General features: G+C 38.0%; 1 protein-coding gene across 1 annotated transcript in view; it reads right to left on the bottom strand.

Annotated features, from left to right (window-relative positions):
- Positions 1-5,183: 5,183 nt before the first annotated feature.
- LOC139138744 (arrestin domain-containing protein 2-like) overlaps positions 5,184-17,964 on the bottom strand; it is a 46,650-nt gene continuing 33,869 nt past the window's right edge. The window contains exons 3-7 of the mRNA XM_070707256.1: positions 14,860-15,095; positions 14,280-14,462; positions 12,798-12,986; positions 10,792-10,906; positions 5,184-6,796 (exon numbers count right to left, since the gene is read on the bottom strand). Of these exons, the coding sequence (XP_070563357.1) occupies positions 6,159-6,796; positions 10,792-10,906; positions 12,798-12,986; positions 14,280-14,462; positions 14,860-15,095 (1,361 nt within the window). The 3' untranslated portion in view covers positions 5,184-6,158. The remainder of the gene's footprint in view (positions 6,797-10,791; positions 10,907-12,797; positions 12,987-14,279; positions 14,463-14,859; positions 15,096-17,964) is intronic.

The following is a 17,964-nucleotide window of genomic DNA, read 5'->3' as shown; positions in this document are numbered from 1 at the left end:
GTTTGCAGTGTGCCCACCCTTGGTGAACATTTGGCATGCTTTGTGCCAGCCTTATTTAGTATAGCAATGGTATGGAGGTCAACGCACAAATTCTATCAAAAAGTTCACCAAGGGAGGGCGCACTGCGTACTGCATACATAATTAACACTGAACCGTCATGACTTACAGAGAAAGGAAACAGGCACAGGGCGAGAGAACGAGAAAAAAGAAGGCTCGTACTCAAAACTAGATTTAATAGCATAATTCTCTACCATCTTTTAATCGTACATTCTCTTGCCCCTGTGGTTGTACCCCAAGGTCACAGGTCAATATGAGCCAATCAATGGTAAAAAATGTATTTGACGACACCACGGTTGCTGGAGAAACAACCAGTAACGATGATGAAAGAAAGTCTTGATCAAGCACCTATGTCACCCAACCCCGTTTCACTGCAACCCTGAAAGAAAATGGGATCTCATGACAAGCTTTTTAAAATCGGATATTTGATAGGTTGTATATATATAAAAAGCCCCACTGTAAAGTGACACCTTAACATATGCGGTTGCCACATCTTAAATGACAGACTAGTGTAGCTTATATGGTTACAAATATGAAGGGATCAGATTATGAAAATCAAACGTGGTATTTAGCATTCCATCTCAGTAAATATGCCTGTTTACTGTATTCAGTAAGCAAAAAGGCACTTACACATTGTCAATGGTATATTTTCACCAAAGATGCGAAAAAACACAGCTAGGTGTACTTCACTAAAAAAATGGGTAGCTGATAATTATTGAAACAGCACTAGTATATGCAGAGCGTATTGAGCAGACTCAAATATGCAAATTCATGAATTAATGTTGACGATATATTGCCCAGCAAAGTGGTCGCTATGTGCGAAAGAGAGTCTGTTGGAGTTTTGATTTCTCCTACAACGTGTAAGGCTTAGATGCAAGGACTCGATGTCTATGACTAGTGGGTTGTTTAGTAGGACATGAAATCTGCCAAATTTCTCTTTTATTTTATATCCGTATTTTCAGAAAGGTGCGTGGTGAAGTGTGCCCTACTCCCAAATGACCAAGACTTGAGATTGTTTCTCCATCTTCTACCGAACGGCTTTCATAAAATTTAATACTATGTAGTAAATGTGATTGCGTGCGTTTGGCCTTTACACTAATGCCTGTAGGATTTTGCCGGGAAATATCAGAAATACATGCATGAAGCCCATTTTGGGGTTTATATTTCTTTAACACGGGTGGGCACACATATAACCCAATGAGGGTGTGTGAAGTGCGGTCATGTTTGATGTGACACAAACACATAGGAATCGGTAACACAACGCCGATTTCTAAAGGAAAAATATATGAAAGAGAAAGGGTAATAAATAGACCAATGCTCATTAATATTCATAGTCACGTGAAGCAATAAACCACACCAAGCGACAGGTGTACAAGGAGGTGTATCACGAGATTTTGACCTGGTCCAGTTCATCACATATAATGCACAAGCGATAGCGAGGGCTTATATGGAGTGAACCGGCTAAAACCGAGTGGTATACCCGTTGCTAAGGTGGTTCGTTGCTATTATATCATAATAGTATATTGAAATTCTGGCGTCACACGTTAAAAAGGGGGATTTTTTCCTAGCCGAGGGCTGGCGCGTGTTCCAACTGTACTGTGTCGCGACTATAGCACTTATGACGTGAAGTCTCGACCAATCACATCGCTGTATTTGCGCAATCAGTATACTTGTATGATATAATTCTTAACAAATGGTCGAGATTCGTAGCTAAACGCTTCCAATGAACCTAGGCATTTGGCGAAATGCTGTTCAGAATTCGCTTCTTTCGTTTCTATTTTGAAAATTATTTGAAGTAGTGCCTAAGATTTGCCACCTGTAGTGACTACAGGTACTACTGGGTTCTGACATTGACAACAATATGCGACTTCTATGCAGTCTATAGTACGTCACATTTGATTTGTCAAACAGTTTGAGGCGCCGAGCAGTTCAAATACCATTAGAGCGTCTGTATTTGCCTTCAGGTTTTTCATAGACTAAAACCCAGTATAATTCACGGTGTAACAATTAAAACTTCCCAACGCATGGAGAAACTTGGGACGAAAGAAAATTAAGTCTTAATAATAATAGCATGATTCACAGTCGATAAGCTGAACCTAATGTGTGTTCAAAAACAAAGGCGTATTTCCCTCAAGGTGTTATTAAATTCAGTTTTTTATTTGAGTAGTATTGTAAATTTGTTATGAGTAACGATGGCAAGTGCTATGGAAACTGACGTTGAGTTACAGGACTGTTAAAGGGAGGCAGTCGTCGGAACTGCGCTCAAGGGTCGCTAGGGACCCCTGCGGCTGAGGTAAATACTGTATCCAAGGTACATTGGCGATTGATGAAAGTTAAAACATGTTTTTCGTAATGTACATCGTAAAATTTAAATGTTGCAGCTATGTTGACATGATGCATCTATATACAGTGCATGGAATACATTGTGAACAAGAAAGTCGCACATGCACAGTTCCGACGACCGCCTCCTTAAATAATATACTGACTGCATGTGAATTCATATTCAACGGTCATCGGGCGTTACTGGACGGCTCAAACACTCTACCATAGCAACATTCCCGGTATCCAAGCGTTTCTTCTCGAAATACGAATGTTACCAATTACAAACCCATGGGCCCCTCAATGTATGACATCTAAACCATAGACTGTCGTGGTTTCGCTTGAAGGAATACAGTCGTCGGAACTGCGCTCAAAGGTCGTATGGGACCCATACGACCAATGACAACACTGCATCCAAGGTACGATGGTGATTTATGAAAGTTAAAACATGTCTGTCATAATCTACATCGTATAATTTAAATGTTGCAGCTAAGATAATGAAATGTGTCCATATATCGTGCACGAAATAAATTGTTTGTAAACAAGAAACTCGCACAGGCGCAGTTCCGAAGACGGTTTCCCTTTAAACCATATGGCAGGCTAATGACAAAGGTGCACACGTCGTCTATTGGATTTACTTTAGATCTCCTACCAGGGATTTTTTCTGTTTGATTTGGTGGAATTTCCTGTAGCTGTAGACCATCGCACTCCGTCCCGTCACGTTTGAAATGTTACTGAGAAGAAAATTACTGCGAATTTTATAAATATCATTTTATACACTAGCAAGAGTCTACATGGAAAAATCAATATTTGATTTTTGTAGCATAGTATGACCGGAAGGTTTGCGTGACTACCGGACAATGGACAGTTTCCCCAGATTCGATTATTTATAGCAAGGTACATGTATATGAAAAACTAAGCTGAAATTATTAATAGTGTATACGTTGTTATACTAGTACACTAACACCACACGACAATTTCCCAGTGGGTGTCAGGTCCGTGTGCCGGGGGGGGGGGGAGCAGGTGCCCCTCCCCTTGGAATTTTCTACACTGTTTATATGAAAATTTATGTAAATTATCAAAATCCTAGCTAAGCTATAGGCTCTGCTCCTCGGCAACTTAGTCCTTGTCTATGGTCAGCCTACGGCCCTAAATGTTATGGTGCAGTAATGATCTTCGTGTTTTTACCGGTTGATTCCTAAAAGGGTTGATGACGTTTCTATTCCAAACCAACATATTGCACCAAGTGTCATGACAACGTCAGGAAAATTATGGTTCCAGGCTATCTACCCCTTGGATATATATATTTAACAGACGATTACCCGACAGTCTCTCTATCCAGGGGATGACCGTCCTAATGCCGAAATTGTATAGTTCGGACAAAATCTCTCGCTGCCCTTGTTGTCTTGCAAAGAACATACGAGGAGCACAATTTTTCGTCTAGCCTTTTCAACGTTACAATTTAAAGTGGCACTCCCACTTGGTAACATTTTTTAAAACACATTTTTTTAGTGCCAACGGTCGATATTTGACGTGGCAACTGCGCGCGGATCGCGAGATATCGATAAAAACATGTCTTCAAAAAAGTAAAAGTTTGAATTCCGGTGGCCCACCTAAATTCAGCTTCCGAACATCGAACGTTCGGCACTGGGGCCATTGTCAACTAAGCTATGGAGTACGAGTCTACACTAACGCTGCTGTACGCCACAGTACCACTGGCGTCGGTGATCGGTCATGCCTCGTGGGAGAAAGCTGAGTCTTACTGACTTGGTGAAAAAACGAAAAACAATTTTTGCTGATTCCACCAGAATTCGCATAGGTGACTAGCACAGTTACGTGCGGTTGATACATAGCGGCCGCCGCGTGGTATGCATAGACGCATACCACGCGCGCGGCGTACTGTGTGGCAGACGACAAAATGTAGTCATCGGAGGCGGCTAATATTTAACACGTAAAAACTGATGTTTATGTGGTATTGGTTAAAAATATAATACAACTGATTTAGAATAATGAAAACGACAAAAGCTAAGGAGAAGTTTTAAAAAGCTTACCTGAGGTAAAGGCATAATGCTGTATATAAAGTCTTTGCAGTGGGAAGTAAATTAATTGCGGCGTCCAAACTTATTATAGACTCCCTAGAATACCGTCAATCAGCACAACAACAAACCCTCGGGGGATTTCAGGTCAAAATCAGAAACGATCGTAAAACTTCGGGATGTGAAAAATACGCTCGGGAAATGACATGTTTTTATCGATATCTCGCGATCCGCGCGCAGTCGCCACGTCAAATATCGACCGTTGGCATTAGAAAAATGTGTTTTAAAAATGTTACCAAGTGGGAGTGCCTCTTTAAGATGATCTGTCAAAGTAACGTCATCAAAACCGCTCCATGTTTGTACAGGACATCTTAGCGCTGTTGTAGCACTGATCAAGAGGGTGTAGAGAGATGGAAATGAGCTCTGCGTGGATAGTAGCATTTATAATGAAATTCTAGCCTCAACTAGTGAGTAGGAAATCTCAGGGCTCGGAGTCCAGGAAAGTAACCGTCCCGATACCGAACTTTTTAAATTTCGGGGGAAAAAACTGATAGACGCCTCTGTTGTCACTCTGTTTGGTAAAGGTTGTAAAACGAAGACATGAAACCGGGCAATCCTCATTTCTGATATTTGGAAATTCACAATCCCTAACTCTGTAGGTAAACTATGCAAATTTAAAACATGAAGGTTTTTCTTTAAGGTAGAATGCGCCTCGGGTACAGATATTTGGACTCTCTAACTTTTACAATTCTTTTCTGATCTTCTTCTGTTGGGGTTCATTTTAAAGCTTTTAGTGTAAGAAACCTTTTCACCGTCTTAGTTTTTCGAAAATCGAAAATTTATTTTTCTCCATAGAGTTAACACAGGGAGGGCGGCCATTTTGAATTTCAAATATCGGTAAATTTTGGGTAACTTGTTTCTCTAGTATTAAAATTTGCCGGATGACCCACGATTTTTATTCTTGATTTTGAAAGAGAATGGTGGAAATATTCCTTGATAAAAGTTTGAGAAAAAGTTTAAGTCTTTCACTTTCGAGGCGCATAATACCTTAAATTTGTGCTTCGATAATTTTCAAAAGCATTGTTACAGAATGATGGCGACTACGACGACGATGACAATGATGATGATGATGACAGTGATGACAGTAACGACGATGACGTTATCGTCCATTTCCTGGACGGCACATCACGAAATTGAATTCAATAATGATTAATCAATCATTAATTCAATTAATGATTAATTAAATAATGATTAATCCCTTCCAGGATTAAAATTTCTGCACAATGTAAAACTCCCTGATAAATACTCTCATCTGTCAAATGTGAAGCTCGTCGTCAATTGCCGAACTCTTAAAGACAATCAACATTGTTCATATTTGGAGGCAAAGTCGGGTCATGTCTCTGTTATAATCTGTCCTGTGATAATTATCACTGGTAATATAAGCTTACGTATTCTAGGAACGATTTGAGATGTCTTTTAACAAGTTATTATAAAATTGTAAAAATACTTATTTCCGATGGATGAAATCGATATTATTCGATGAAGTAGCAATACTGGTTCGTGACTACTTGACACTGCTCAAATTCCATCCCGTCGTTAATCCAGGGCATGCGCACTTCGCCCGTCGTAAATAAAAAAGCGTCGCCAAGCCAGGCACAATAGTGAGTGAGTTATATCCTGCATAGTGTCTTTTCTAGGGTCTTTAAGAATCAGTGCATAGAATTTCCAAGTAAGTCACCGAGTAATTTATACATACTGCCCCGATATACGGTAGGCATTTTCCTTATTAAGGCGTCCGCTGCGATCATAAACCACAGGATCTTTACGCATTTCGCTCGTGTTGAAATTTATTCCGCAGAGATCGCATTGACTTCGTCGGAGCAGTTCTATTTCATCCACGTTGCGGGCCTGTGTTTCCACCGGCACGGCGAACCCGTTGCCAAGTAACGAAGGGGCCATCGTTGTATCCGAGGGGGAAACGATACCGTACCGCTTCTTCTTGAAAACGTCGGTCTGTGTTCGATCTGAACCCGGGGATATACCGTTCCCGGTTGTGTCTGTTAGAGAACTCGACCCCGTGACAGTGCTGCTGTTGGAGTTCGAGTGAAATGTTCGCACCTTTGTCATGGCTCCGTATTCCTGACGTGAATTAACCCGGATGACTACCCCGTCTCTGTCTCGACTGTTTATCCTCGTGATTTGTCGCTCAGACACGGCTTCTTGGTTCAATTTCACCGTAGAAGTACCGTTGCAAGAATACGACAAAGGTACATTAGTGAGAGTCACATAAAGCGGAGAAAAAGGCTTGAGCTGCGTGACTGTTTCCCCGTCGTCGTAATGGATGTCGTCCGTGTTCGCTCCACACGAAGATGGTGCCGAATGGGCTGCAAGAAACACAGTGATATACTCATAAAAACTATCCTCTCTTATGCTCAGAACAGTAGAAAGTTTTACGTGCGGTTAGGCGAGGGAAGATTTGTTCTCGGTAAAAATTCTGTCACAATCGATGTTGTGCTGTAAATTGAAGAGGGCTGTAAATCTGCTATGCAGGAACTAATGGCTACGGATATGTGGGTTTTATCTCTGGCGCTGCAGGATATATTATTCATATGTCCAAGTGTGTATGTGTTATTCTCATTGTTATACACCTGATACATTGACATATAAAGCGAGCGAATCAATTAAATTATGCAGCCGCCAGGGGCGCTGTCCGTCGAAAGCTTTTTATGTAGTGTCAGTATGATGAGTTTATTTTCACCTGGCTACTTGTATATAAATAACTAAATAAATAGATAGATAACTAAATAACTTCATAATAAATACTTAAATTATATATATATATATATATATAATATATATATATTATATATATATATATATATATATATATATATACATTATAATATACTTTATTGCTTTTACAGGCCTCCGGCCCAAATTGCAAATCAAATACAATAATACAACTTTATAAACAGAGGAGAAGTACAGAAAATTGGTCAAACACATTCTTCCCTTAGTTTAAATGCTTTATAAACAAAAATTGACAAACTGATAATAACAGTGTCTCTGGAGCTTGACATTAGTGAATAAAATTTTTGCTGAGTTGGATGTTCAAAAGACCACTTAGGTAAATATTTCTTTCTCAAATTATGATATAGCGGACATATTAAGGTGAAGTGATATTCATCTTCAATCTCCCCAGACTCACATATTTTACAAATTCGTTCTTCAAGTTCTAATCCAAGTGACCGACCCTCTTCGACTGCTAGACGGTGGCTAGAGCTTCTTAGACATGCTAGAGCTCTTTTAAATCTAGTATCCATATTGACGGTCAAATAACCTTCAGTGATAAATAATATTTTGAAATTACGATATTGGCGTAGTGTTTCTTTGGTACACACTTCTGAGAACCAATTTTGCTTAAAAACATCAGTTACTCTAGTCATAAACTGGCAAAGAAATGCATCAAAAATCCCCGGGACCCTGCCACATCCAAACCTCACCAAACCCGTGCTCTTGCAATAGATTTCTAATATATGTCGCCCACGTCACTTTATTATTAGTGTCAAGAGACACGGCTAGTTGATAGGCGTGTTTTGCTACTCTGTTCTGTGGCATTTTTAAAAGCTTATACCAATACAAAATAACTTTTTTATATGTATGTACAAAAATTGGAAGTCTGCCGCAATCACCAATTACACATGCATCAGCTGTAGAAGATTTTACCCCAAGGAAATATTTACAATATTTAAGTTGAACACGTTCAGCGACATGGTGTATGCTATACCCCCACACTTCTGATCCGTACGTCAAATTGGCAGGATCATGGCATCAAATAATCGAAAATATTCCTTGTAAGGTAAACAACCTGTGGTTTTCATCATACGAAATACCACTCCCATGGCCTTTCTAGCTTGATCTGCAAGCATAGCAACGGCTTTGCCCCACACGTTCCTACTCGACATTAACAAACCCAAATATTTATAATAACTAACAGTTTGCATCCTTTCCCCTTTAAATAACCACTTCTCATTTCTTTTCAAAATTCCGCCCCTCCTAAAAACCACAATTTGGGATTTTTTCATATTTACTGAAAGCTTCCACTTTTCACAAAATGTTTCTAATATTCTAAGTAAACGTTGCAAACCATTTGAGTGTCACTAAAAATTGTTACGTCATCGGCATAAAGCAATAGAAATAAGTCATAAAGCTCCTGGGTTATTTGAATCCCACAATTACCTGAGCTTGTTAACATACTTTCCAACTCATTAATAAAAAGTGAAAACAAAAAGGGACTCAGCATGCATCCCTGTCGGACGCCAACTGAACACTGAAAGAAATCTGTGATACCATGCTGAGCTTTGACACAGGATTTTAAATCTGCATACATAGCTTTTAAAATATTCAAGATTTTTCCTCCGATACCCTCCAAACATAGCCTATAAATTAAAAGGTTATGGTTAACAGAGTCAAATGCCTTACTAAAATCAATGAAGGCACAGTAGAAACGACCCTTCGGTTTACACAGGTATTTTTGTACCATCACGTGCAATATGAAAATGTTATCTATTGTGCTGAAACCTTTTCTGAATCCAGCTTGACATTCTGTAATAGAGCCAACCAGGTCAGCCCATTTAACTAATCGCTGGTTCAAAATGGAGGTAAAAATTTTCCCAACTGCACTGAGTAAAGTAATTCCCCTAAAGTTATTTGGATCATGACAACTGCCTTTTTATATATCGGGACTATAAGTCCCTTACTCCATTCCTTAGGGAAAATGCCAGCATCAAAAATCGCATTAAACATAAAACTTAACACAGGAAGAAGACTGACTGAAGCACTCCTGTAAAAATCATTAGAAATGCCATCGGGACCTGGTGATTTGCCACCTTAAGTTTGTTCAAAGCAAAAATAATTTCATTGTCTGTAATTTTACCGTTAAGTATTTCCCCTGCATCCCCACTCTGAACATCCAGGGAAATATTAGCATTTTCTAAAAATTCTTCCACAGAAATATCAAAATTTGTCTTCTGTAAAGTTGGATTGTGCAATGATTCAAAGTGATTCACCCATTCTGTAGCAGTGATATTTGAGGCATGTGGTTTACTTCCCTTGAAACGTTTAAGGAATTTCCAAATATTATTATTACTCTCTCCCAGATTTCCATAGTTGTTGTAAATTGTCTTACTGTAATTGTTTTTATTGGCTCTGCAGATAGATCTGAAATTTAACTTTGAATCTTTGTAATTTATCAAGCTTTCCTTATCATTATATTTTCTAAATTTACGAAGTGTCTGATACATAAGCCTCTTTGCTGTCTCACATTCATGATTAAACCAATGAGGCTGTGTCTTCTCTTTGAGAATTTTATCTTTCATATTAATCTTTTTGTAATCTCCTGCAGCCCAATTGAACAAAATATAAATTTGTGCTACTAGATCATCAACAGACTCCCACTCTGTTTCTAAAATACTATTGACACGAGTTACCCCCTCTCTTGAACTTAAATTTGTATTAAAACTATTTGAGTTTTCTTCATCCCATTTGAAAAAGAGAAATCATGGAGAATTGAATTGAAGGTTCGACCTTACGAGGGACATTTCTATTTATAGAAATTTTAACGTTGCATGATAAGGGAAAATGGTCTGAATCAGTCCTTTCTTCAACTTTAAACTCAGAAATACTTTGGAAAAGCTCAGTTGAAACGATTATGTAGTCAACGACACTGTTCCCCCTGTTAGCAATACATGTAAACTCCCCCTTTTTATCCTTATATATATATAATTATATATATATATATATATATATATATATATATATATATATATTATATATATATATATATATATATATATATATACACACACACACACACAAATGTATATATATACATACTCTAGTTTGATCGTTGCTGATCCATATATATATATATATATATATATATATATATATATAGATAGATAGATAGATAGATAGATAGATAGATAGATAGATAGATAGATAGATAGATAGATAGATAGATAGATAGATAAAAGATTATATAAAGGATTATATAAGGATTATATATAGGATTATATATACATTTGTATATACATATATATAAGTAATATATATATATATATATATATATATATTATATATATATATATATATATATATATATATATATATATTATATATATATATATATATATATATAAAGGATCAGCAACGATCAAACTGGCCTAATCTATGATTATTGGGAATTCTCTGTCAAGTTTTCGTTTTTATTGTCTTTGAAACGTTAGGCAAATGTGACAGGTGTTTTGCTAGTCGCAACACTCGACATTTATTACGATTATTTGTAGTTTAGAGCAATGAATTGAAAGAGAAAACTGACCGTAGGTAACCGCCTTCGACTTGACGTTCTGTTTCTGTTCTATGTAAGGCACATTTCCGATGGTAATCGGAAAATAAATTTCCAGCTCGTTCTTTTCGTCGACCATCAAACACACCTGCGGCAAAAGCATAGCGATTTAATTATGTACACACACTCAGCAACGCAATATTGACATAATCTACTTTTCGTAAATAAGACCTGCAATTAGATGTTTCGCTTTTGCGCAACCGATTTCATCACAGAAAATGGATGAAAATGCAATCTGAATGAGTGGGACTTTTAGAGTCGTCACGACAAATCGATGAATTTAGATAGTGCGCATGCGTGCTGTTGTTCCGAAAAAGACAAGCCCTACACATCATGTTATGTCAAATAACAGTTCATAGGATGTGGTATCACACTTGCTGGACTTGAAAAACATGACGGGGTTTATGGAAAATGGAAATCATATTGAATTGATGGCTCTGACTGACCTCTGCATGCCAAAGTAAATTTTCTTTTCTGACGCGATTCGAAAAAATGGTCAACTTCAACAAAATAAAATCGAGGGCTTAACTGATGAATGAAAGCAACGTGAAGTCAATTTGCTTGCCCTAGCCAAGCACAGGCAAAATCATGTAAATGTATGAAGACATAAGAGGTACCCGATGATCATGTAGGATTTGGAAGCCCAATCATTCACTTTGAGAGCCAATGAGCCAAGCACTTCAGCATTTTCTTCCTTTAGGGAACATAAAAGGTAATAAACAGCGCATATTTGTCTAGAAAGGAATCATGTTCGACAATTATGCCGTTTATATTGCTCATGTTAACTGTCAAAAGATATGGAGATACCCCTTATGAATAGTAAGATACGATATATGTGCAACGATGGAAAGGCTGAAAAAAGTTTGTCCAGTCTCAAATTGCGTTCGTTTGTCCATTCCTATTAATTGCGTTGCATTTGTTGCTTACTTAGGTGTTAGTAGGTTGAAATATTAAAGAACAATATAATCTTTCTTTCTCTTTTTCTAAGATTTTCCGTAATTCTTAAAACTTTTGAACTTCATTCTCATTCTTCCAAATCAGATATATTAATTATATATATATATATATATATATAAAGTGAGGCAAAAGCGTGGGGAAGACTCCGCTTCGTTTTTTCATATTTAATGTTATTCGTATGACTAGTAATTTCTAATCTGAACATTTAATTGTATCACGGCTATGAATAGTTGTATTACTCGAAAAGCTCATAACTATTTCAGTCCAAAGCTTCACAGGCGAAAGCCAATGGATTTGTGTTGATGACTGTGCTTTACGCTTCCAAGGCTATAGGGAAATAAGGAGCAAGCTCAGTCATACCTTAGCAGCTTGTTCACATAAAACATGCTGTAAAAGTCGAGTTAACATGACATAGACAGTTCTCAATAACGTCCAAAGCAACATGACTTCCTTCATGTGGCAGACAATGGCAACCACCCGGCTGCGCGTAATGGGATTGAAAACGCAAAGAGGGATTTACAGTTTAGCTGTGTCACCATGCTGTGTCTCTTGGCTTTGACAGAAGTCTTTCCCAAGCATCAAGCTCAGACGTGGATGTGAACAATGAGAGTACACGGCGAACTGGGTTGCGTGTTAACTTAATTGAGCTAGTTTAAACCACACCGAAGTAAAACGACGACGTTTACGTGTAAAAAATTGCCCTTTAAGTTCTTCGGGATATACACCCAAGCACTGGTCCAGTAAAAGTTTCTGTCTGTTAGTCTTCAACATTGATCTAACGCGTCTTTGTAATTTATTCTTTTCAAGGTAGAACAAGATTTAATTGCAATATTAAAAGCCCTTTTCCTGTGTCAACTTGGCGTCTTGCACATATTAAACAGGACTAGGTATTGGCGAACATTCGTACATATAAAGGGCTCTGTGACAACCCACCAAAAGCTACATGGAGATGCGCTTGAAACAATAGAATTTATTCAGAAAAAAGAAGCACTGCTGAGTTATCTTACGTTTGCTTTACTCACCTCAATGACGTAGTTAACCTGTACAACGTGTGACGTAATGGATGGCGGCAGTACAGGAATCTGAATCATACGAGCTGTTTGCAAAATGTATTCTTGATTTGGCAAAACTGACGGACTGGTGTAAGTGAGGATTTCATATGACCCGCTCTTGGACGCACGTTTTGGTATTTCAGCCTGTATTGTAACACTCTGTAATGTAAAAACAACACCTAAACATGAGCAAACATGCCCCTTTCCACCATTTAACATACCACAACAAGCACGAGAGCGGTTATATATGACATTAGACTTTGCCTTGAAATAGACAGAGTGACACACATACAAATTTACACATACATACATACATACATACATACATACATACATACATACATACATACATACATACATACATACATACATACATACATACATACATACATACATACACAGTCGTCCAAGGACATATTTTTTAGTGAATATCGCACTGACGTTAATTTCAATTTCCTATATGGTCATAATTTCCGGGACTGGACTCCATTACTCCAGTCCGCTTGATGCTATCGGTTCATTTTAATAAAAGGAAATAATTTTAAAGGCTTCAAGTAGCTTGTCGCAAGTCAAGAGCATTTTTCTATTTTTACTTTAATATTGGCTTTCCAGAGACACGTCATTCATTCGCTATCGTAATAACGAGCCAATCTTACATCGTTAAGCTTGTCGGAATCGTTTCCTCCGACTCAAAAAACCCGGATTTTTTTCCACAGCATTACCCGCGCATGCCTACACAGTTTAACCCTTTGAGTGCTGTAATTTTTCCCACCAAAATTTCAGTGCAACATTTTACCAATTTTTATGAATTTTTCTGTAATTTTTGTTGATAATTTTGGATCAAATGGACATCACATTTCATTGGCTACAGTTTTTCACCAAAGTTTTGGCAAAAATCTGAAAAAAATTTGACTGGAGTACATTCTATAAAGGTGACAAAAATTGACTTTGGCGCTCAAAGGGTTAAAGGTTATAGGACAGTATATATAACAATTCGCTTTGGCAGATGTCGTGTGCTGACATATACGTCTGTTTGCATATATGTTGGTACGTGTAAAGATGGGGTAGATGAACTTAGCTTAAGAAACTTCACGTATGTTTGGAATTAAAGATCCATGTAAGCATGCATGAGTTTCTGTGCCTGGTTGTTTAATATCAGTGATGCAAAGTCGGTATCTACGAGTGCAAACAACACTAATCCTCAGGCCATTATGAAAGCGGGGCAGTTAGGGAGTCTGAAATTTTACGAGTCTGTTAGATAATAAACTTATTGTCAGTTGAAGATGACAAGTTGCTTTCGCTCAATGAGTTCACTAGACGAAAACATATGAAGACATATTTTCACAATGGCATTCGTTTTATACTGGTTTTAGCACTTAAAAAGGAAGAAGCCCTTAACTGATCATAAAAGATTGCATCGGCATCGGTTTCCATGGTAACAAAAACACTGACCTGTACTAGTTTGACACCGAGAGTCATGGCTTTGTCGGAGTTATTGTCTAGCTGTGTGCTGATGTTGACGTACTCCCCCGGACAATAAGCCGTCCTCTGCAATTCGACTTTCAGGGCAATGGGTCCCCTAGCACAACAGCAGCAGCAACACAGCGTCTTCCTGTCGGCAGCGTGAACGGTTTTCTAAAACAACAAAAGGACGTAAGCTAATTTATGTCACACAATATTCTGGTTGAATTTGAATATTCTGAGGACAGGATAGGTACAAAATTGTATTTTTCACAAAATTGTATTTTTTTCAAAAATTGTAAAACAATACTTTTTAAATTTTGCGTGGTCTATAATCTACGTTCACATCAATATTTCATTTTGTTAATTACATATATGTCCATACACACATGTACACCTTTTTTCATCCATGTGCCCATTTCTTGTGAGTGACTTTGCGCCACTATGCAACAAAAAACCGTTTTTATTATTTGTATATCGTCAAGAAATTGAAGTTTGTATTAGTAATTATTAGAGATATTTACGATATGATCGTCCTTTTTCATAACGTTTTGGTACTCTTTACTCCTACCTGGTAGCGCGGAAGGTTACAGTCGATTGGGCTGCCGACAAACGAAAAGTATCTCTCCGCAACAGGATCCACGGCCCACGATATGTCAATATTGGCCTGTATGTAGTATCGTATTGAGGCGATCTTGCCACATTCAAATGAGCACGGTAGGTTTGGATCATTTGGAAATTGAAATAAAAACGGGAAAGAGTGCTGCCCGGCATTTAGTAGAGGAATCTCACCACCTTCATTTATCTCTGGAAAATATAAATAAAAAAGAAAGAAAGTGGTACACTGAGTCTTGAGATGGACACGTCGCCTTTCAGCTACAAACCTAACCTTTTTTTTCAAAAAACCAGTTTGCAACAGTTCTGTCGATAACATGAAGATTAACAATGTTTGTGCTAAACCTTAACGCGTAATAATTTGGCCTGTACGAATTCTACAAATACATACAATGCAATACTGTCGCTCTTAAAAGGAATGCCATTTTCAGAAAGCAACGCACTGTCTAACATAGTCAGTCATATCCCTGAAACATCTTACAAAATAGCAATTCAACATGTGGCCTGTCTTTATCAGAAAGCTGCCATATGCTAACGCATTATCAAACAAACACTGAGTGGCGGTTTTGAAAGAGCGACATGGCGGAACGACAAAGGATTGTGTCAGACAATCACCCATTTGATGAGCTCCGTGTCGGTCACTCTGCAGATAATAATATTGAAAATATGATGACATATTGTAAGTTTTTTCTTGAATCCCGAAGAGCTGAAAATCAAGATAAGTGTCGTGATGAGCGCAAAACCAATATATAGCAAAGTGAGACAAAATTAGTTCTCACGTCCCCAGTGCGCTGGGAGTGTGAGAACACAGTGTGAGAACAATTTGTTCTCACACTCTGTATTGTTGCGCGACCGAGCACCTCGTATGTGAAACGTATGTTGATTGGTCAATTCTGCTCAGCGCCTAGTTCACTGTACGAATTATTTGACGAATAGAACATCGCGTAATGTACAACTGGCACTATAGGGGACAGACGACTGAACCGCAGAGTGAACAGGTTGTTCTAGAGTACGGTCAGCGCGGCGTCGGCAACAAATACACGGAGGATGACCGCTTTTATGTTGTAACGGGAGAATTCAGGCCATTACAAACCTATCGGCTATTTACGCTCGTCGACATATTTTCTGGAGAGGAACTGACTTGACAGCGATACAGTTAGCGAAAGACTTCGATGAGCGAGCCATTTGCACACGAGGCTGTAGCAGACGACAGCTTTCACGCCATGTCATCAACAGATGGCCACCAGAGCTGTTTCGCAACATTTTCCTCAGATGACCTGGAGAATTTTGTGGCTGACCAACAAAACAAAATTGTCATATCGGTAATATACATGTTAACGTGTTTGACATGCTCATCAATGAACGGAACTTCATTTTTCTTTGCGGAATGATATAAATGAAACAAGTGCAATCGTGTGCTGGTTTTTGATAGTATAAACCTACCACAATAAAATGCAATTTTCTAAAGATATTAGAGGGACGTGAGAAAAATAATCCCACACCCCAATGGGTTGGGATGGAATGTCTCACACTCGTTGGGGAATTCTGTCTCACACTCGCCTTCGGCTCGTGTGAGACAGAATTCCCCAACTCGTGTGAGACATTCCATCCCAACCCGTTGGGTGTGTGGGATTCTATTATTCTCGAGTCACATGGCGATATTTAATACTGAACAGTCCGAAAACGCCTGTTCATAGCGGTGACAGTGCTAATGATGAAAATAACCCAGTTCATTTACATTCTCAAGGACGAAGATTTCACTGTGCCAAGGGTCAACAATGAAACGGCTCTTGAATAATCCTTTAAGGTTAAACATTTACCTTGTAATTTATTTGCGCATTTACAGCCATCAAAATAAATGCACACATGTTTCGACAAATTGAAATGTCAACGTCGGTTCAAAATGTACAACAGCAAAAGCCATGTCACTTTGCAAACTGGCAACAAATTCAGAATCATACGGTGATTAATTTGTTGAAAAAAAGGATGATTACTTTAGCATGCTAGCTTACTTTCAGGGTTTATTGGCGTACAATTATAAATTTTAGAAGTTATGTGGATGTTCATAAACGCTTTAAAGATTTCCCACCATCTCCCTGGGGCTCTTTCCTTAGATTCTTTTTGGATTCTACAAATTACAGTATTTTTGCATTCATCAGAATATTCTGAAATGGTTAAAAAGTTATTTGAATAATAGGCAGCAATGTGTCCTAGTAAATGGAGCAGCGTCGACTTGGTGCCAGATAACATCCGGTGTGCCACAAGGTTCCATTCTTGGGCCTTTGTTATTTACATTATACATAAATGACTTGCCGATGACTGTATCTGTTCAGTCATTGCTGTTTGCAGACGATGCCAAACTTTTTAATCGTTTTAAAACTCTTGATGATAGCAAGCACTTACAAAAGTCTGTAGATAAACTTGTTCAGTGATCAAAAATTTGGCGCTTAGATTTGAATGCTAGCATATGTAAGGTACTTACCATCACCTTAAAAAAGAAACCTATAAAGTTTGATTACCATGTGGATAATTGTTTGCTTGATCATGTTTCTCACATTAAGGATTTGGGTATCATTTTTTATTCCAAACTCACTTTTGTTCATCACATTGACTCTATTGTGTAAAGCCAATCGCATAATTGGTCTAATTAAACGCAATTTTAATTTGATCATTCAAGTTGCTGTCCTTCGACATCTGTTTATTACTATGGTGCGTCCAATTTTAGAATCTAATACAGTCATTTTCAATTCAATTTCTGACAGTCAGGCGAACCGTATTGGGTCAATTCAGAAACGTTTTCTTAGATATTTACATCATAAACAGGGATGTCACAGTGACTCTTTATCTTGGTGTAATTGTGACTATAAATAGCTCTGTAATTTATTTCAAATTCAACCTTTGTTCTTACGTAGGAAACTATTTGATTGTATGTTAGTGCGTAAATGCCTTTTATCTTCTTGTGACTCTACAGATTGTACAGGTTTTTATGGTCTATGCGTACCTAGATACTCTGCCAGACATAGACCTCTATTACACATCCCTTACTGTAGAGTTGATGTTA

The sequence above is a fragment of the Ptychodera flava genome, chromosome 8 (genome assembly GCF_041260155.1).
Source record: "Ptychodera flava strain L36383 chromosome 8, AS_Pfla_20210202, whole genome shotgun sequence".
Taxonomy (NCBI): Eukaryota; Metazoa; Hemichordata; class Enteropneusta; family Ptychoderidae; genus Ptychodera; species Ptychodera flava.
This window is presented reverse-complemented; position numbering and strand designations above follow the sequence as displayed.